Source organism: Medicago sativa, chromosome 2 (genome assembly GCF_051527215.1).
Source record: "Medicago sativa cultivar Bolivia chromosome 2, Bolivia_mono, whole genome shotgun sequence".
Lineage (NCBI taxonomy): Eukaryota > Viridiplantae > Streptophyta > Magnoliopsida > Fabales > Fabaceae > Medicago > Medicago sativa.
In genome coordinates this window covers 74,881,456-74,898,332 of record NC_140750.1, presented here as the reverse complement: position 1 = coordinate 74,898,332, position 16,877 = coordinate 74,881,456, and the positions used below count along the sequence as shown (strand labels likewise).

Below are 16,877 nucleotides of genomic sequence, written 5' to 3'. Positions count from 1 at the left end.
AGGGTCAATTTTGACCCGAAATCACATCTTCGAATTGTGCTTTTCTTACTTCTGTAGTTGAATAAGCGATTTCCATATATTTTCATTTTTATTTCGTATGTTTTTGTGATTTCGTCGTTTTTGCATGACTCTGAAAGATTAACTTCGAGCAAGTGCATATTCAATCAATGACTTTGACGTCATGAGTATTCAAAAGACTCGAATATAGTCATATTTGTAACACATGTACTATGCCATTTTATGCTATTATCACAGATGTTGTGAGTCTGTTCGCAGAATTATTGTTTTTGTTTGTAGCAATTTTAAATTTATATGATATAATATTTGTTTGTAGCAATTTTAAATTTATATGATATAATCTATCATTTAAATTTATGAATTTCATTTATTTTTGTAAAAAAAAGTACTCCCTCCGTTTCAAAATGAGTGTCGTTTTAGGCTTTGACACACGGATTAAGAAATGGAATGAAATAATCATTGGATATAACGCTTTTACTAAACTGTCCTTACTTTATTAGAAAAAGACAAACTTAAAATTGTATTGAAAATTGTGTGAGAGAAAAGTTTGAGAGGTAAAGTTTTGAAAACACTTCCCCACTTTTAGATCGCCTAAACCCTAACGTCATAGAATATTATTACTAGCATAATTTCCCAGATGAAACGAATTCACACCGCTAACCGATTCGAAAAGCACAAACCCCAACAAAAACAACCAACACCACCACAAATCATGAAGTTCGTCACCGAAGCTCAACCATCTCCGTCTTCATCCGCCGTACTTGAAGACGGTTGGTCCAACGATGCCACATTCACACTCATCGATGCATGGGGCAAACTTTCCAAAACGCATAACCGCAAATATTTGCGTCAGTATCACTGGAAAGAGATAGCGAAAACCATCAATGACCATCACGGTTACTCTAGAAAAGAGCGTCGCACATACGTTCATTGCAAAAATCGATTCGAAGCGCTTAAGAAGAAGTACGCGATTGAAAAAGCTAGGGTTTCGGAAAACGAGTTTTACGATGATGAATGGGTGTTTTTCGAGAAACTTGATTCCGTACTTGGAGATGGTTTACCGGCGAAGAAGGTCTCGCCGCCGGTTGAACCGACGTTGGATGTTCCGGCATGGGCGCTGGCACCGGTAGGTCGTCGATCTGGTGCTCAGAGCACTCAGAACACTCAGAAACAACCTGCGGAGGTGAGAATGTCGTCGGAGAGTGCGGAGGAGGAGTCACGTTTTCGCCGGAATGTATCATCTCAGAAACGACCGGCGTCAGTGACAGCGACATCGTCTCCGGAGAGCGCGGGGGACTTACGTTTTCGGAGAAATTTATCTGCTTTTGCTGCAGCTGCTGCTGCAGCAGCTGAAGTGGAGGTTGATAATTCGGATTCCGATCATTCGGATTCCGATGATTCGGATTTCAATTACGAAGCATATGATTCAGAGGTGAGCAATGAGAGTAAGAAGAGGAAGAGAAGAAGAAGGGATGTGGAATTAGGGCACAGAGAAGTTGCAGGAAGAAAGGATAGGGAATTAGGGTATAGAGAGGTTACAAATGCTATGGAGAAGCTTAGTGAAGTACATGAAAGAGTGGAATCGTCGAAGCAGCGGAAAAATGTGGATTTGGAGAAACAGAAAATGCAGAAACAGAAGATGCAATTTTCAAAGGATTCTCAGAGGGTGCAATTTTCAGAAGGTTCTCAGAGAATGGAATTTTTAAAGGATTCTCAGATTCGGTGGATGCAATTTTTAGAGGAGCAAACTCAGAGGATACAATCTTCAGAGGGTTCTCAGAGGATGCAATTTTCAAGGGATTCTCAGACTCAAAGGGTGCAATATCCAGAGGATTCTCAGAGAATGCAATTTTCAAAGGATTCTCAGACTCAGAGGATGCAATTTCCAGAGGATTCTCGGACTCAGAGGATGCAATTTCCAGAGGATTCTCGGAGGATGCAATTTTCAAAGGATTCTCAGAGAATGCAATTTTCAAAGGATTCCCAGACTCCCAGGATGCAATTTCCGGAGGATTCTCAGAGGATGCAATTTTCAAAGGATTCTCAGAGAATGCAGCTGCAAAAAACCAACAACTCAAAGTGAGTCTTCTATTTCTTTCTTTGTTTTCTTTTTAACCATACAAATTTGTGCTTCTCAGGAGTTTTCTGCTTATTGTGAGTGAATTAGTGACTGCATTAGTGAGTGAATTAGTGACTGCATTATTTAGTGTTTGTTTTATGCACTGTCTTGTTAGGGCTTGTTTGTTTTGCCTTATTTGAGCTTATCTACTAGCATAAACACTTGTGACTCGTGAGACTGTTTGGCAAAACTTATGAAAATAGCTTATAGCTTATCTTGAAACAATTTAACTTCATTTTATCTTTTGTTATAGAAATATCTTATACACAAGTGCTTATGTTGATAAGCGTTTATGCAATAAGCTGTGAATTAAGCTGTTTATCCATACTGGGCCAGTGGGCCTTATTGTTACTTTTGGGTTGATGTAGAATTGTAGGTTGTTTAGATAGAGTAGAGAACATCAGTAGTTCTTGCTTGATGTGGGATGTTGTTTTGTATATGTTGTAGATAAAAATGAATTATTGAATTCCACTTAACATTACCTGTGATGACCATTTAACTTGTAGGTTCTTTGCTATGCTTTAATTCATTTGAAATATATGAAGCATAAATTTTGATATCTGATCATGCTTCTATTAGGTGTATAAGATATGTTTTAGAAACAAGAGTGTGTGATTCAAGTTATGGAAAAACAAGAGTGTTGATTCAAGTTATGGAATATGGTTATTATGTTAAGAACTCACTGCAAAGAATAACTATTACTACCTAAACTGATGACAAACAGGGGGTCGGAAAGAACAACTTCATTGAATGATTGAAACAAACAAATCTCAAATGCATTTGGGAAAGAAACACTTCGCAAAAGTTTTTACTTTTACCTGCTTCTTCCATTCTCTCCAAATTTCTATTTCCTTAATGTGTTGTTTCCATTATTTCCCTCTATTATATAATAAGTGATGTTATTTGAACATACAAAATCCAACTCTGTACTCCGACACCAATGACTGAAAGAAAAAAGAGAGAAAAAAAAAGCAATAAAAAAATCAAAACATGCTGAACAGCAATTTTGTTCTTCTTGTTCAAATAACATTTCTCTTATCTAATTGGCCCTGCTCTTGTGAATCTTATATACTTTCATTCCTCTTTATTCTGCCGGATATAATTAATTCATATGGTAACTCAGTAGTAACTATAGTTCATGCCTTGTTCTCCGAGTTATCTACAACCTACCTACTTAAATTTGCATGAAGCGCAAATTCATAATATTATATATGATGATTTCGGGCCTAAGGCAGCCACGAAATTACTTAGGTATTTTTCTAAGTCTCTTGATTGAAGAATGTGTTTGATGGGTATGCCTGTGATTATTTCAATATGCCACTCGTGATGATCATAAAAAGGAGATATGAGAGTATATTCTAGCTTGACCATCTTAGAAAATTGAACCGTAGTTTTTACTTTGATTACTCGTAGTTGTTTTTATCTATATGTGATAGTCCGACAAAAAAATCCACATATGATAGTTTTATTTCAATAATTTTTACTTTGTTTGCTTACAATGGTTTTTATCCATGAGTATATCTCAATAATTTTTACTTTACCAATAATATATATTTTGATTGCTTACAGTAGATTTTATCCGTATATGATAGTTTTTGTCTCATGTTATTTGTCCATCATTTAGAAGAGCTACTGACTTATGACTATTATTGTTGTTTAAATAGACACATGGATGATGTATCAGCTCCTTCCCGAAGCAGGTTAGATTCTCAGTCTACCAAAAAGAAAGTTAGAGGTCCCACACTGATGAAGAAGTTAGCACTTGACCGTACTGATGGACAAAGGATACCGATTGAATTTGATCAATCAACTGGGAAATCAATAGGGGAAAACAAGACAAAGTTCAAGAGTTATTTGGGTTTCCTTGGTCGAAGCAAAATCAGTATTTTGATAGAAGATTGGGATTCCGTAGATGCGAATGTGAAGGATGAAATTTGGACAGAGATCCTGGTAATTGTAATTATTTTTGTAAATGTTGTACTTAACTATATTATTGTCCTTCACTAACTCCTCCATCTTGTTGTGTAATATAGAAAATATGGGATGTTCCTAATTCTGGCTTCTTACGAAAGAAATGGATTGCATATGTGGGCGAGCGTTGGAGGGCATTTAAGACTAATTTGACTTCTAGATATATACATGGGGATCTTAGGGGACAATCGCCTCTCGAGGCCTATAATTTTCTTGATGAGGAAACATGGCAAGCGTTTGTTCAGATGCGACTGGACCCTGCCTTTCAGGTTACTTGAACTTATAATTTAGTTGGTCAACCAAATTTATTTTTAGTACCAAATTTAATTCGCGTGTATGCATAATAGGAGATAAGAAAGAAAGCTCAAATGAGTTCGGCTCATCATACAACCCCTCACAGATTGTCTCGTGGGGGATATGAGTTGCTCCAAGAGAAGATAATGCAAGAGAAGTTAAAACAAAAGCAAGATTCATTGGGTGATTCGGTAGCTGCACCTCCATCTCCACCAGCACGCCATGAGCAATGGAAGAGAGCCCGACAAAAGCCATCAGGAGATTACACATCAGAGGACTCACGCATTATTGCCGAGAAAATTGTAAGTAAATACGCAACTCTAATTTTGTAATTATACAACCAACTCACAATTTTCTAAAATATTTTTTAAATATGTTTTAGGATTCTCTGGTCGAGAAAACAGCTCAAGGAACTTTTGTTCCACAAGGACGTAAAGATATTTTGGCAGAAGCCATTGGCAAACCTGAGCACTCTGGTTTTGTTCGTGGTGTTGGTCGAGGTGTGGGTATTAAGCAATACTTTGGACCACTTTCACGTGATTCCACCCCACCTGTTTTTAGTAGTGAACAATTGAAGACCATAAAAGTGGAGCTTACTCAGCAAATTAAAGAGGAATTGATGCAGGATCTGGAAGCTATGGGTTTCTCTAAAAAACCCTCGAATTTCCCAACCCACTCTCCTAATACCGTTGTACCTGCGAGCACAAAGGGTAGTTCTTCCGTTGTGCCTCCTATACCAGAGGAGGATGAAATCCCAGAACGATGTGAATTGTATGTTGATGATTTTCTTCATGCAGTGGCCTATGGCAATATTTACAAGTTGGGGTCTACCATACATAATCAGATACTAGAAAATGATATGGTGAGGGTGGTTGTTAGCGAGGTGTTAGATGCTAACGCTCAAGTGCCTATGCCCACTGATGAGGTGGAAACGGTTGGGCAGGCCCTCAACAATTTTATTCAATGGCCAAAAAGACTTGTGGAGATTGTTTCTGATAAGGTATTCATTACATATGTCTATCACTATTTACACTTGAAACCTCTTGAATATGTTAATTAATGTTCAATCTCAAATGTTTAGGATGTTGATGGATATGAAAAAGACAATGTTTCACCCAAAAGGTCAAACCCTCAACTAGATTCTGTTCAACAATTGGTTTTAAAGGCGATGTGTATGTCAGAATCTATAAAGCTTGAGTTGGAACATGATAGAATGAAGTCTCTTTGGCTCTCACAGAGAGATATTATGGAGTTGTGTATGGGTAAACAAGAGTTATCCATAACTATTCTACGATTGTGGTTAACGTAAGTTCCTTTTTTTATAAACTTAGCTAACTATTTAATTATCATTTATACTTAATATTTACTTCAATTTCAATATTTTAGGTATTTGAATCGCCTCTCAATTAATGTGGGTAAGAGTGACTTATATGGATTTATTGATCCATGTTTCATTCAAAGTCAACATGATCCAAGTAATGCTGAGGCCTACATACAAAATAAGTTATGCGATGATAAAAAAGAGTGTTACCTAGCACCTTATTACAATAAGTAAGTACATGTTCATTGTAGTTCATCGCTTATAATGGATACAATTGTATTCAATATCTACCTAACTGTTTGTTCTTCAATGTAGTCGTCATTGGCAATTGCTCATTATTTGTCCTAAGAAGAATAATGTAGTATTCCTATGTTCGCTGGAAAGAAAGCCAGATAAAAATATTATTCAAACTGTTGATTCGTAAGTGTTTAGTTTATTTATTATACATGGACTGTGATATGTTTTATGACACAAATATATAACTTATTGTTAAATTAATACTATCATAGAGCTTTGGATGGATATCATAAGCTGCAAGGTGTTCAAAAGAAGAAGCCAACATGGATTGTCCCTGTCGTAAGTTGTTTTAAATTTCATTTATAATTTATAAAAGCTGCTTTATTATATATAATTTTTAATTACTAAATTCACCTTTGGTATTCAAATTTAGTGTCAAAGACAACCCGAGAGTTATGAGTGCGGCTACTATATTATGATACATATGTTGAAAATTGTATCTGATGGGATTATTGATTCATGGAAGAAGGTAATATAATTTTTTAACAAGTTATGTTATTTAATTGTTTTTTTTAATGTTGATGTGCTAATCTTATCTTATTCAAAATTCATTCAGATATTTGGAAATCCTGAGCCATTCGATGAGGATGAACTTATAAACGTCCGACAACGTTGTGCAAGTTTGATTCTTGAATTTATTCAAGGAACTAAAAATGTTTGATATATATATCTCCTCTCTATTCTGTTAACTAACAATGGAGTTTGCTTTTGTTAAAACCTTTTTTCCTCTGCCTGTGAATCTTCAGCATCTTATTGAACATTTCTTTTTTCCATTTTCTTTTGTTGTTTCTAAACTATATTTTAACCTATTGTTTTGACACTTGATAGTACTGTTGACATCTGCCAGTTGATACACACCAAGTTTTACTTTTATGCAGTATTAGTAATACTATTTTTGAGTTGTGTACGGCGATACTCGAAAAACAGATTTACATTCTCTCTGATGGATTTAGAGCCATTTGAAGGATACATGTTACTGATCTGGTAATAAACGGTCTCTTCCATTAAAGGAAAAATAAAAAAACTGGTACCATGGAAAAATTAAGTAAAACACAGAGAACGTTTAGAACAGGAAAAGACCTTTGGCATCACTTTCATCATACAATCAAAGTAAGAGCAATATGCTGTCATAAACCATAATTCTGTAGGCTGGTTTCTTTTCTTTTTCTGGAAAAGAATGCATTACAACCACTTTAAAATAGACATTGTGTCCAAGATTGAATAATGTTACTAGTTCTATCGGGTTGTGTATTTTAAACGGTGTCGGATTTTGACGTCAAAGTAACAGCTCTTATTTGATAACTCATTTACTTGTGTATAATGTCCATGTTAACAACCCTTGTATTGATTCAATTTCAATTAAGTAGAATTGTGAAGTTATTTTGCATAATTACTCATCTCGTCTCTCTTCTGAGTGAGAATAACATTCTTGTAGTATTCGACGAATTTCGTGAAGTACATCTTTGCACTGGATTGAATTTACTTTAGAATAAACAAATTCTGCATAATAGGAGTAATACCATGACTAAACGAGGGCAACAGGGAGAAGAGAATACAAATCACGTGTCACGCAGGTTACAATCCGATAAAATCAAAAAACCTGTCAAAATTATAATATTAGACTCTGATAGTAATACTGATGTTCAAATGGAAGTTTCAGGTATATCAGATTCTATGTTAGTTTTGTATTTGATTTTTTCTTTTATAGGAATTACTTTATAGTTTATTTATTAATTTTGAAACTGTATATCTATAGATGTCGTTGCTGAGAAGGATTCTAATGAGAAGACCAGTGTGAGTGCTGAACTAGATGGTGTCAAGTCTGATCACAAGGTTGATAATGACCAAATTGAATACAATCAAGACTTGACTCCAGCAACACCAAGTGATCTTAATGTTCATCACATAGTTGATTCATGTATAGGGAAGTTTTTTGAAGTTTATTCATAGTTTTTGATAATTGATATGTATAATTTACTATCTCTAACTATTTATGAAGGTAATAAAAAATAATTGCTGTCATAAATGTTGAGAAAATAAAAAAAAAATGTAGACAAACAAACACTATTGCATCAGTTTATCAACATTAAATCGAAATAGTAAATTATAATATTAAAATTATGGGCTGTAGGAAATTATAAATTATAATATTAAAAAATAATTATAAAATAAACGGGCTACCCGCGGTCCGGTCGGGCTAGCCCGCGACGGGCTCGAGCTAAAAAGACCCGGTTTTAAACGGGCCTAATTTTTATGTTCAAGCCCGGCGTTTTTTCGGGCTTTTACGGGTTTTAAACGGGACTAATTTTTATAAGGGTTAATAGGCTTTTACCCCCCTGTAATATAGGTGAATTTTGGTTTTGCCCCCTAGGAAATTTTTTTTTTAGATTCCGTCCTCGTAAAATGAAGATTCTTTGGTTTTGGCCCCTGACCCCAATGAGTCAGCAGAATCTCCTACGTGGCACGCTACGTCAGCAGATTCTGCTGACGTGGCGCGCTGACTGTATAATTATTTTTATGTTTATTTTTTTATTGGGGGTACACGTGGCATTTTTGTTTTTTTTTTAAAAAAAATTAAAAAATTCTGGAAAATTGAAAAATTAATAAAAAAATTCTGGAAAAATTAAAAATTAATAAAAAAATTGAAAAAAATATTTAAAAAAATCTGGAAAAATGAAAAATATTAAAAAATTCTGGAAAATTGAAAAATTAATAAAAATGAAAAAAACGGAAAAAATTAAAAAAATTAATAAAAATAAAAAAAATCTGAAAAAATTTAATAAAAATAAAAAATGATTAAAAAATAAAATAATCTAATAAAATGAAAAATAATGAAAAAATTATGGAAAATAAAAAAATTCTCGAAAATATTTAAAAAAAATTTGAAATTTTAAAAAAAAATTAAAAAGATTAATCATTTTTAAAAAAATGAAATTTTTGAAATTTTCATTCGTATTTTTCGAAATTTTGATTAGTATATATCTCGAGCTTAGGTTTTTTCAGTGTATTTTTTCCCTTATTCTCGGTTTATAAATACACAAAAGTTCCCGGTTTATAAATACACAAAAATTCCCGGAAAAAATACTAATGAAAATTTCGAAATTTCGAAAAATACACAAAAAACCTAAGCTCATTTTTCCAGAATTTCATTTTTATTTTCGAAAATTTAAAATTTCATTAAAATTTATTTTCCAGAATTTTTATTTTCGAGAATTTCCAGAATTTTTATTTTCCAAAATTTCATTAAAATTTAAAATTTTGAAAATTTCATTTTTCCAGAATTTTAATTTTTTTAGAAAATTTAGAAATTTTATTTTTTCCAGAATTTTTTAATCTTTTTTATTTTTTTCAGAATTTTTTCATTATTTTTCATTTTATTAGATTATTTTATTTTTATTAATTTTTCCAGATTTTTTTTAATTTTTTCCGTTTTTTTCAATTTTTTTCATTTTTATTAATTTTTCAATTTTCCATAATTTTTTAATATTTTTTTCAATTTTTTATTAATTTTTCATTTTTCCAGATTTTTTTAATTAATTTTTCGATTTTCCACAATTTTTTAATATTTTTTTCAATTTTTTTATTAATTTTTCCAGAATTTTTAAATTTTTTTTATTAATTTTTCAATTTTCCAGATTTTTTTTTATTTAAAAAAAAACAAAAATGCCACGTGCACCTCAATAAAAAAAATAAAAAATAAAAATAATTATACAGTCAGCGCGCCACGTCAGCAGAATCTGCTGACGTCACGTGCCACGTAGGAGATTCTGCTGACTCATTGGGGTCAGGGGGCAAAACCAAAGAATCTTCATTTTACGAGGACGGAATCTAAAAAAAAAATTTCCTAGGGGGTAAAATCAAAAGTCACCTATATTACAGGGGGGTAAAAGCCTATTAACCCTTTTTATAAATTATACCTCAAGTATATAATTTATAAAAGGGTCATATTAACTTGTGCTTTTAGGACACAAGATAAGAAACTTAAAATAGAATTAAGTAATAAATTTTATATTGAAAACATAACTTTTTAAACTTTTAAGGTATTGAATGCATTCCAAGAAATTTTTTCACATTTGGTTTCTTAACTTATGTCCCAAGAACACAAGTTAACATTTCCCTTTATAAAAATACACTTGAGGTGTTAATAAGATAACTTTATCTTATTTTGGTGGTGGCCGAGGTTTGAACCCTGTACCTTACATATATTATGCATTGTTCATACCAACTGATTTAAGCTCACGAATAAGAGAACTTCATCTTGTAACTTCAGAGGCTGAACTCAAATCCCTAGAAAATTGTTGTAAAATGACGATTAATGTCACTTTAATTAATAATAACAAAATTTATAAAATTATATTTACATTATTTCAAGTATCATAGTTTTGCTTTTGTTATAGATCAAGCTTCAGAATGAAATTTACCTTTGAACTTGAAAGTTCGAGTCGTTATCTCAGCTTGTTTCAAAATTTGCCATGTACATTAACTACTTATTTTTGTTGAGTGTTGATTGGTACATATTATATTATTTTCATTAAGTGAGATATGTACCTAACAAACATGGAATGCATTTTTTGTCAAAAAATAGAATGCATTTATTTCCAAATGTGAGATATGTACTCTACTTATTATGATTGGTTCTTATTTTATTTGTCTTTCTTAAATATAGAATGAATTTATTTTTGTTGGCATTTATCGTTATTAGCTAGGGTGCTACTAATTCATTTTACTCTCTCATAAGGGTACATGTTTGTTGGTTATAATTTATTAAACTAAGTAGTACTTGGAAGTGCAATATGAGAACATCACTTGCTCAAAAAATATTAATTTTTTTATGGCGTCAATATTTGGAAATTGAGTTTAATGGTAGTGGGTTGACCATTCAAAACAATTTTGCACACACAACCAATCAAAATATTTCAAATTGTCACATCAATTAAATTATTGCTTGATAACTATTATGTAAAGTTGCTGTTGGATTATCAACCCACCATCTTTAAACTCTTGGAAATTTTAATTGAGGGAGAATTTGTTGATAAATCAATTAGAATTTTCAAACAATAACTATTATGAATGCAAGTGGTTTGAAATTCAGAGATACATTTGAAAAAAGTGATGAGATGTACTATCTAGAATCTTGAAGAACTCTTAGAAAATGAAGCTTCTTGTAAATGCGGGATAATTAATATCTACTAATGCAACATTCACGAACCCCCTCTATACATGGGGTCTTGTGAAGTATTGTAGCATCTTAATCCAAGAACAAGAGAGAGTGAGTGAGAGTACTTTAAGTTTGTAGGATGATACACCGTTTGGGTTGTGTTGCGATTATTGCAATTTTATTTGAAACAAGGGTTAAGTGCCTCGAGGGTTCTACAAATAGAGTTTTTGTCTTGTAAATATAGATATTACTTTTGATTAAGTAATGATTACACACTTTTTTCATGAAAAAACTTATTTATTTTGGATGTTTAACCAATACCTTTGGAGCACTATATATATATAATGAGGGAAATGTTAACCAATGCCCCCGGAGCACTGGTTAAGGAATTATAAAAGGAAATATTGTATTGGAAATTGTGCATTCTACTTTTTAAAAGTTAAAAAGTGTTATTTTCAATGCAAAACTTGATTTTTCTTTCTACTTTTAGTTCTTTAACTAGTGCCCCGGGGCACTGGTTAACAAGACCCATATAATTAACATTCTCCTTAAAATAGTGAATATAATTGTTGTGACGTTTGCGTTTTCATGGACGTATGCAAAAGATGTTGAACAACATAAATTATTGTGTGATGACCTTGTTTCTTTCTTTGTTGTGTATGCTCCTCTCTAATATCCTTGTGTGTGCGGATTTTCTCCAACATATGTCTAAGTTGTATTGATAGCATTCTCTTTCTAAAATATATGCATGGGAAGGGAAAAAAAACTAAATGTGCTCACAATATTTGGAATATATGAACCCAAAATAACATTTAAATGGAATTGGGTAAAAAAACACTTACATGGAACCAATCCCAAAAATATGCATGCAAGGTAAACTATACTTAGATCACTTGTATTCGAATGCAACATAGACCAAGGCATAACCAACGGTTATATAATGAGTTTAGACTAGGATATTACAAATTGCTGAGTAAATATATATGACAGAAAATAACATTAAAGAGTGGCATGCCAACACTTTACCCATCCAATATAGAAAGCCAAACCTCCATTAGAGTGCCTCTTGTAAAGAAAGAACTCCAATTTGATTATACATGTTACACTAATTATCCTGCAAAAGGAGATATGATCATGGCAATATTAGTTGTTTGTTAGGCATTTCAATATACCTACTCCATTAACTCCTCACTCTCCAACATAAATTGAGCTAATCCCTAAAAAAAAACATAAATTGAGCTGATGTGCATAATACTCTAAACATCTAATAAGATATTGAAGATTTCTCCTCCCTAACATTTTATAAAACACGCGATTTGTTTGGATTACAATTTTCAAGCTTGCAAGAAAAAAAAATCTTTTCTACACATTTGAATTAGGTAATCCAGAGAGATCGCGTGTTTTTAGAAACGTGTGTGGGGAAGAAATTATCTTCTTGAGTTCAAGTCAAGAAATGAAACAAGAGAGATGGCAAAAAAAAACTAACCAGCTGGAAGAAAATCCTACATTAAAAAGAAGTATCTCAATTTTTGCTTCGACAAACCACTTTAAGAACTCAAATGGATCTCAATATTTACATACTCCCTCACTCAATTTCTTATTTCTTCAACGGATTTTATTTGTATATATCAATAGTGTAAAACTTTTTTACACATGCATTCATTAAATCATTCAATAATGTCACTTGTTAGTTCCTAAAACATGCTACCAATATCTATTTATAGCATATTTTGATAGGATGTATGCGCAAAAAGTTTGATGGTATATAGAAAACAATCTCTTCATTTGCAAGCATTTGCTGCTAGAACCAATGAGTAAAAATAAACTCTTATTTCACTCTAATGCAACACGTTCTTAGAAGTTTTTGACAATAAAGGACAAAGCATTGAAGATGCTCTAAGTTTGTCAATATGTTCACCAAACACAATGGGTGTAGAGTTTTACCTCACTCAAATTGAATTATTGGGATCAATATGATTCCCAGATCCTGCCTCTAAAGATTCTAGACCAAATCATTACAAACAAGAAAACCCTAACTGACAGAAGAACTTAATTGTGCAGACAATAATTTACCCTGCATGCATGGCTTGTTTCTGTATATTCGTATTTTATGGTCTATAGAAAACATTATATACTGTGTGCAGAAGAAGCATTGACAAAACTTATACTGTGTGTGTGAGCCACATAATCTGATGCCAGACACACGATCTTATCAATCAAAGTATACATGTCATCATGGTAGAAAACAAAATGCTACATCTCAATCACCCTTTGCATGGATCTTCTATTTTTATTATATATATATATATATATATATATATATATATATATATATATATAGTGGGGCATAATAGAGGTGAGGATGGTGGGAATTTAGTTGTTTAAGGTTAATAAAATATTTAATATTTCATCGGCAGCATAAGGTTGTTAATAATTTGTCCAACATATTTACTCCAAAGAGATTCCATGCAATCATGAATCTGCTAATATTAAACTAATTTGGATATAAAAAAAGCATTTTTCATCTATAGTTTTAAATGTTAACGTAATAGAATGCTTGCGATCATTTGTTTATTTGATGCTTAGTAATCTAAGAAAGAGTATATATGTCATCTCACGAACAATCATGCATGGGACACAAAATCTGCAGAATCTTAAAAAGGCTAAATTAGGGGAAAGCTATCATGCAAATATATTTAATTAAGGTAATACAAAATAATGTTTTAGTTGCATAGTTAGTTAGTCCTATGTTTGTAATTATTGTATGGTGTATATTGCAGGAATGGAGCTAGAAGGAGAGCAGCAGAGGCCACGGTCCCCCTAAACTTTTTTAATATTTTTTTATTTTTTATATCTTTGAAATTTCTTATAATTTTGAATATATTTTACTTTGAATATATCATATAATTTCTTAAATTTCTTGTATATGTTGCGCATTTAAAAAATAATATTTTTCTCATATATTATTCTTTCAACTTGGTCCTCCCGAAGTTTAATTCCTGACTCCATCCTTGTGTATATGCACGACTAATTAAGCAACTCAATCTTCCCAATGTTAAACATTTTAATTTAATTTGAAAAAGCTAATTAAATGTTAAAAAAATTTAATTTTCATGCATTGTCCGTGTATAAAGTTTTACACACATTGCAACAAAATATCATGTTAGAAGGGGTTATGATAAAATCAATCACTTTTAATGATGTAAATGTTATGGTTGATAGTTTAAAAACTCTCTACACAACCAGTATATGAATTAATTTCATGTTACAAATGTTTTATCCACGAAAATTGACCACTGAATTTGGTCTGCTGAATTTACTAATCTAATTTTATATTTTTTTTTTTTTTAAAAAAAAAAATTATTAAATCAGTGCATTGCCTTACTCGTACAAATCATGTTGGAGTTCATTCATACTCAATGGCATTTTTCTAATTACCAATACTTTTGCAAGTAAAGCCATAAAGGGTGGTTCTAGGTAGGACTTGTTTGGATAAACAACTTATTTAGCAATTTATAGCATAAACACTTATCGCATAAGCGATATACATATGTTTTTTTAGCTAAACTATCCCCCTAAATTGTCACCGGGGAGAATTGAACCTAAGACCTTGAGGAAGAACACACTCTAAGGTCTAAAGCCAACAACACATAAGTTTTTTTTTAAGCTAAACTATCCCCGCTAAACTATCCCCCCAAATTGCCACCGGGGAGAATTGAACTCAAGACATTGAGGAAGAACACGCTTCAAGGTCTCAAGCCAACACCATCAGACCAACCCAAATGAGTTCAAAAGCTGAAACCAACTTCTCATAATTTTTGTTTTTTTATAAACAATCTCACAAGTATTTATGTAAGTAGATAAACTCAAATAAGTCAATATATATAAACAAACCCCTGGACTGGACCTACCTAGCTATAAAAAGTGGGTCTAAAAGTAGCCTCTTGAGGCTAACTACTTAACTTGATATAGCAAATCGGTGTATTTTATTTTTGTATATGTTTTCAGTGTTATGGAGCAAATTAGCTAAATATTATTGCAATTTAATTAATGTCTGTTCTTTTCGGCATTGTGTAGTTTGACTATGTCAAGCTTCAAAATGGGTTAATTATATTTTCTAACTCATATCTCCTGATGTATTGATTGGTTGATGATCATCATATGAAGGTAGTATTGTAATTTTTTATTTTATTTTAACAAAGGCAGTATTGTAAAAGTGATTTTTTTGCAAATATCAAATGTGAGGTCTTCCTTGTACTAAGTGGTATATTGTTCATTTGGAGTGTGTATGTAGGGAGTAATTTTTCTAATTTGGGTCGAGTATTGAGTGCGTACATATAATTTGCTAAATATAAATATATAGTTGGCTGTATTTAATTAAGTTGGAGTAATTCTTGTACTCTATTTTTTAGTTTATATTTTGCTATTAAAAATAAGTAACAATCCAATAAACATGCTGTAATAGGTCAGTTTATGAGATCCACTGTTGGACCAAGATCATATTAGAGATTCATACCAATAAATTTTAGGTTGCGATATAAGTAATACACAAGCAACTCGATCCTAGCTAGCTAACACCTCATTTGAGTTAATATCATCTTAGTAAGCAAAGCATAGTATATAACGAGTGATAATTAAAGAGATAAAATTAATCAATTACCATTACTTGGAATGGAAATTCAAGAAAAGTGCATGGTTGAGCTTGATTCATCATTTCCCTTATTTGTGCTCTTCTTTTTCTTCTTGTAAGGGATACCCCTAGCCTTAGCTTGACACTCCCTAACCTCTCTAAGATAAACGCGAATAGCACCGCTCGCGAAAGGATTAGTCTCCGGAGTTCCACCGTTTTCCTCATATGCAGCCCTTAACCTCCCAATAAGAGCATCAAGGCTTCCCCAAGCTTGTCTAAGTGGACATGTACAAGGTGCTGGTGGCTCTGGCTGTCCATAAAACATACAACCTTGTAAGTGAACTTTGGTTTTTCCAAATTGATCTAAATACCTAAGAAATTCCAACACATGGTTGGAATTGCAGTGAGAAAGTGGAACGGGTGGTCTAAGGTTGTTTAAGTATTGACCAAAAGTGTTCCAATCTCTTCTCTTTTGAGATTCATAGCGGCTAAGTGTGATTCCTTGCGAGGTTGATGATCCTCCTTCAGCTAAATCCTTTCCACTTGAAGACATATTTGGTTTATGGTGAATAATGAAGATTGAGAGAGATGTTTAATTGGCTTTTTGTAGGTAAATGTAGAAGAAAAAAAGGGAGGTGAAAGGTGAAATGAATAGAGGAGTGTGGAGTGAAGTGGAGGCATAGATGGAGATCATGTCATTGGGCTAATGAGTAGACATTAATTTTATGGGCCATCATAGTGCTTTCTCTTCATCTTTTTCTTTCTTATGTTTAATGGAAAATTTATGATTATTATTATTATTATTATTATATATATATATATATATATATATATATATATATATATTAGTATATCACTAAAGAGGAGTGATGTTTGAATAATCAGAACGGAAATGGATTCTCTCATGTGACATGAGGGTGCACTGAAATCTCCATCATTCATTGAAAAGGAGAAAGAAAGAGAATTTAGAAAGAAAAAAAGTAAGAAATGGTAGAGATATGAAATGAGGAAAAAAAAATTAAGTGAATCCATTTCAACCAAAATGTGTCAACTTTAAAGACAAAAAAAA

General features: G+C 32.2%; 3 protein-coding genes across 4 annotated transcripts; 2 read left to right on the top strand and 1 right to left on the bottom strand.

Annotated features, from left to right (window-relative positions):
- Positions 1–611: 611 nt before the first annotated feature.
- LOC146950706 (uncharacterized) lies at positions 612–6,893 on the top strand. Its single transcript, XM_085746672.1, has 11 exons — positions 612–2,097; positions 3,802–4,087; positions 4,171–4,377; positions 4,456–4,704; positions 4,785–5,402; positions 5,484–5,707; positions 5,789–5,953; positions 6,039–6,143; positions 6,233–6,299; positions 6,394–6,489; positions 6,577–6,893. Exons 1-11 carry the CDS (start codon positions 656–658, stop codon positions 6,679–6,681), a joined length of 3,564 nt encoding a protein of 1,187 aa, XP_085602798.1. The 5' UTR covers positions 612–655; the 3' UTR covers positions 6,682–6,893.
- A 512-nt stretch (positions 6,894–7,405) lies between these two features.
- On the top strand, positions 7,406–8,082 carry LOC146950705 (uncharacterized). The gene is made up of 2 exons (XM_085746673.1): positions 7,406–7,680; positions 7,777–8,082. The coding sequence occupies exons 1-2, from the start codon at positions 7,542–7,544 to the stop codon at positions 7,968–7,970; spliced, it is 333 nt and encodes a 110-aa protein (XP_085602799.1). The 5' UTR covers positions 7,406–7,541; the 3' UTR covers positions 7,971–8,082.
- Positions 8,083–11,962: 3,880 nt separating this feature from the next.
- On the bottom strand, positions 11,963–16,499 carry LOC146950704 (protein LIGHT-DEPENDENT SHORT HYPOCOTYLS 10-like). 2 transcript variants are annotated; one of them, XM_085746671.1, is made up of 2 exons: positions 15,845–16,499; positions 11,963–12,292 (listed from the first exon to the last, which is right to left on the bottom strand). In XM_085746671.1, exon 1 carries the CDS (start codon positions 16,359–16,361, stop codon positions 15,858–15,860), a length of 504 nt encoding a protein of 167 aa, XP_085602797.1. In that variant the 5' UTR covers positions 16,362–16,499; the 3' UTR covers positions 11,963–12,292; positions 15,845–15,857. The 2 variants fall into 2 exon arrangements, with proteins under 2 accessions (XP_085602797.1, XP_085602796.1); XM_085746670.1 differs by having other exon boundaries at positions 15,839–16,496.
- Between the last annotated feature and the right edge of the window lie 378 nt (positions 16,500–16,877).

Coding starts and splice junctions, on each gene's coding strand:
- LOC146950705 (XM_085746673.1), top strand. CDS start 7,542: ATGACTAAACGAGGGCAACAGGGAGAAGAGAATACAAATCACGTGTCA. Junction 7,681..7,776: donor TGTTCAAATGGAAGTTTCAG/GTATATCAGATT, acceptor GTATATCTATAG/ATGTCGTTGCTGAGAAGGAT.
- LOC146950704 (XM_085746671.1), bottom strand. CDS start 16,361: ATGTCTTCAAGTGGAAAGGATTTAGCTGAAGGAGGATCATCAACCTCG.
- LOC146950706 (XM_085746672.1), top strand. CDS start 656: ATGAAACGAATTCACACCGCTAACCGATTCGAAAAGCACAAACCCCAA. Junction 4,705..4,784: donor GCATTATTGCCGAGAAAATT/GTAAGTAAATAC, acceptor AATATGTTTTAG/GATTCTCTGGTCGAGAAAAC. Junction 5,403..5,483: donor TGGAGATTGTTTCTGATAAG/GTATTCATTACA, acceptor TCAAATGTTTAG/GATGTTGATGGATATGAAAA.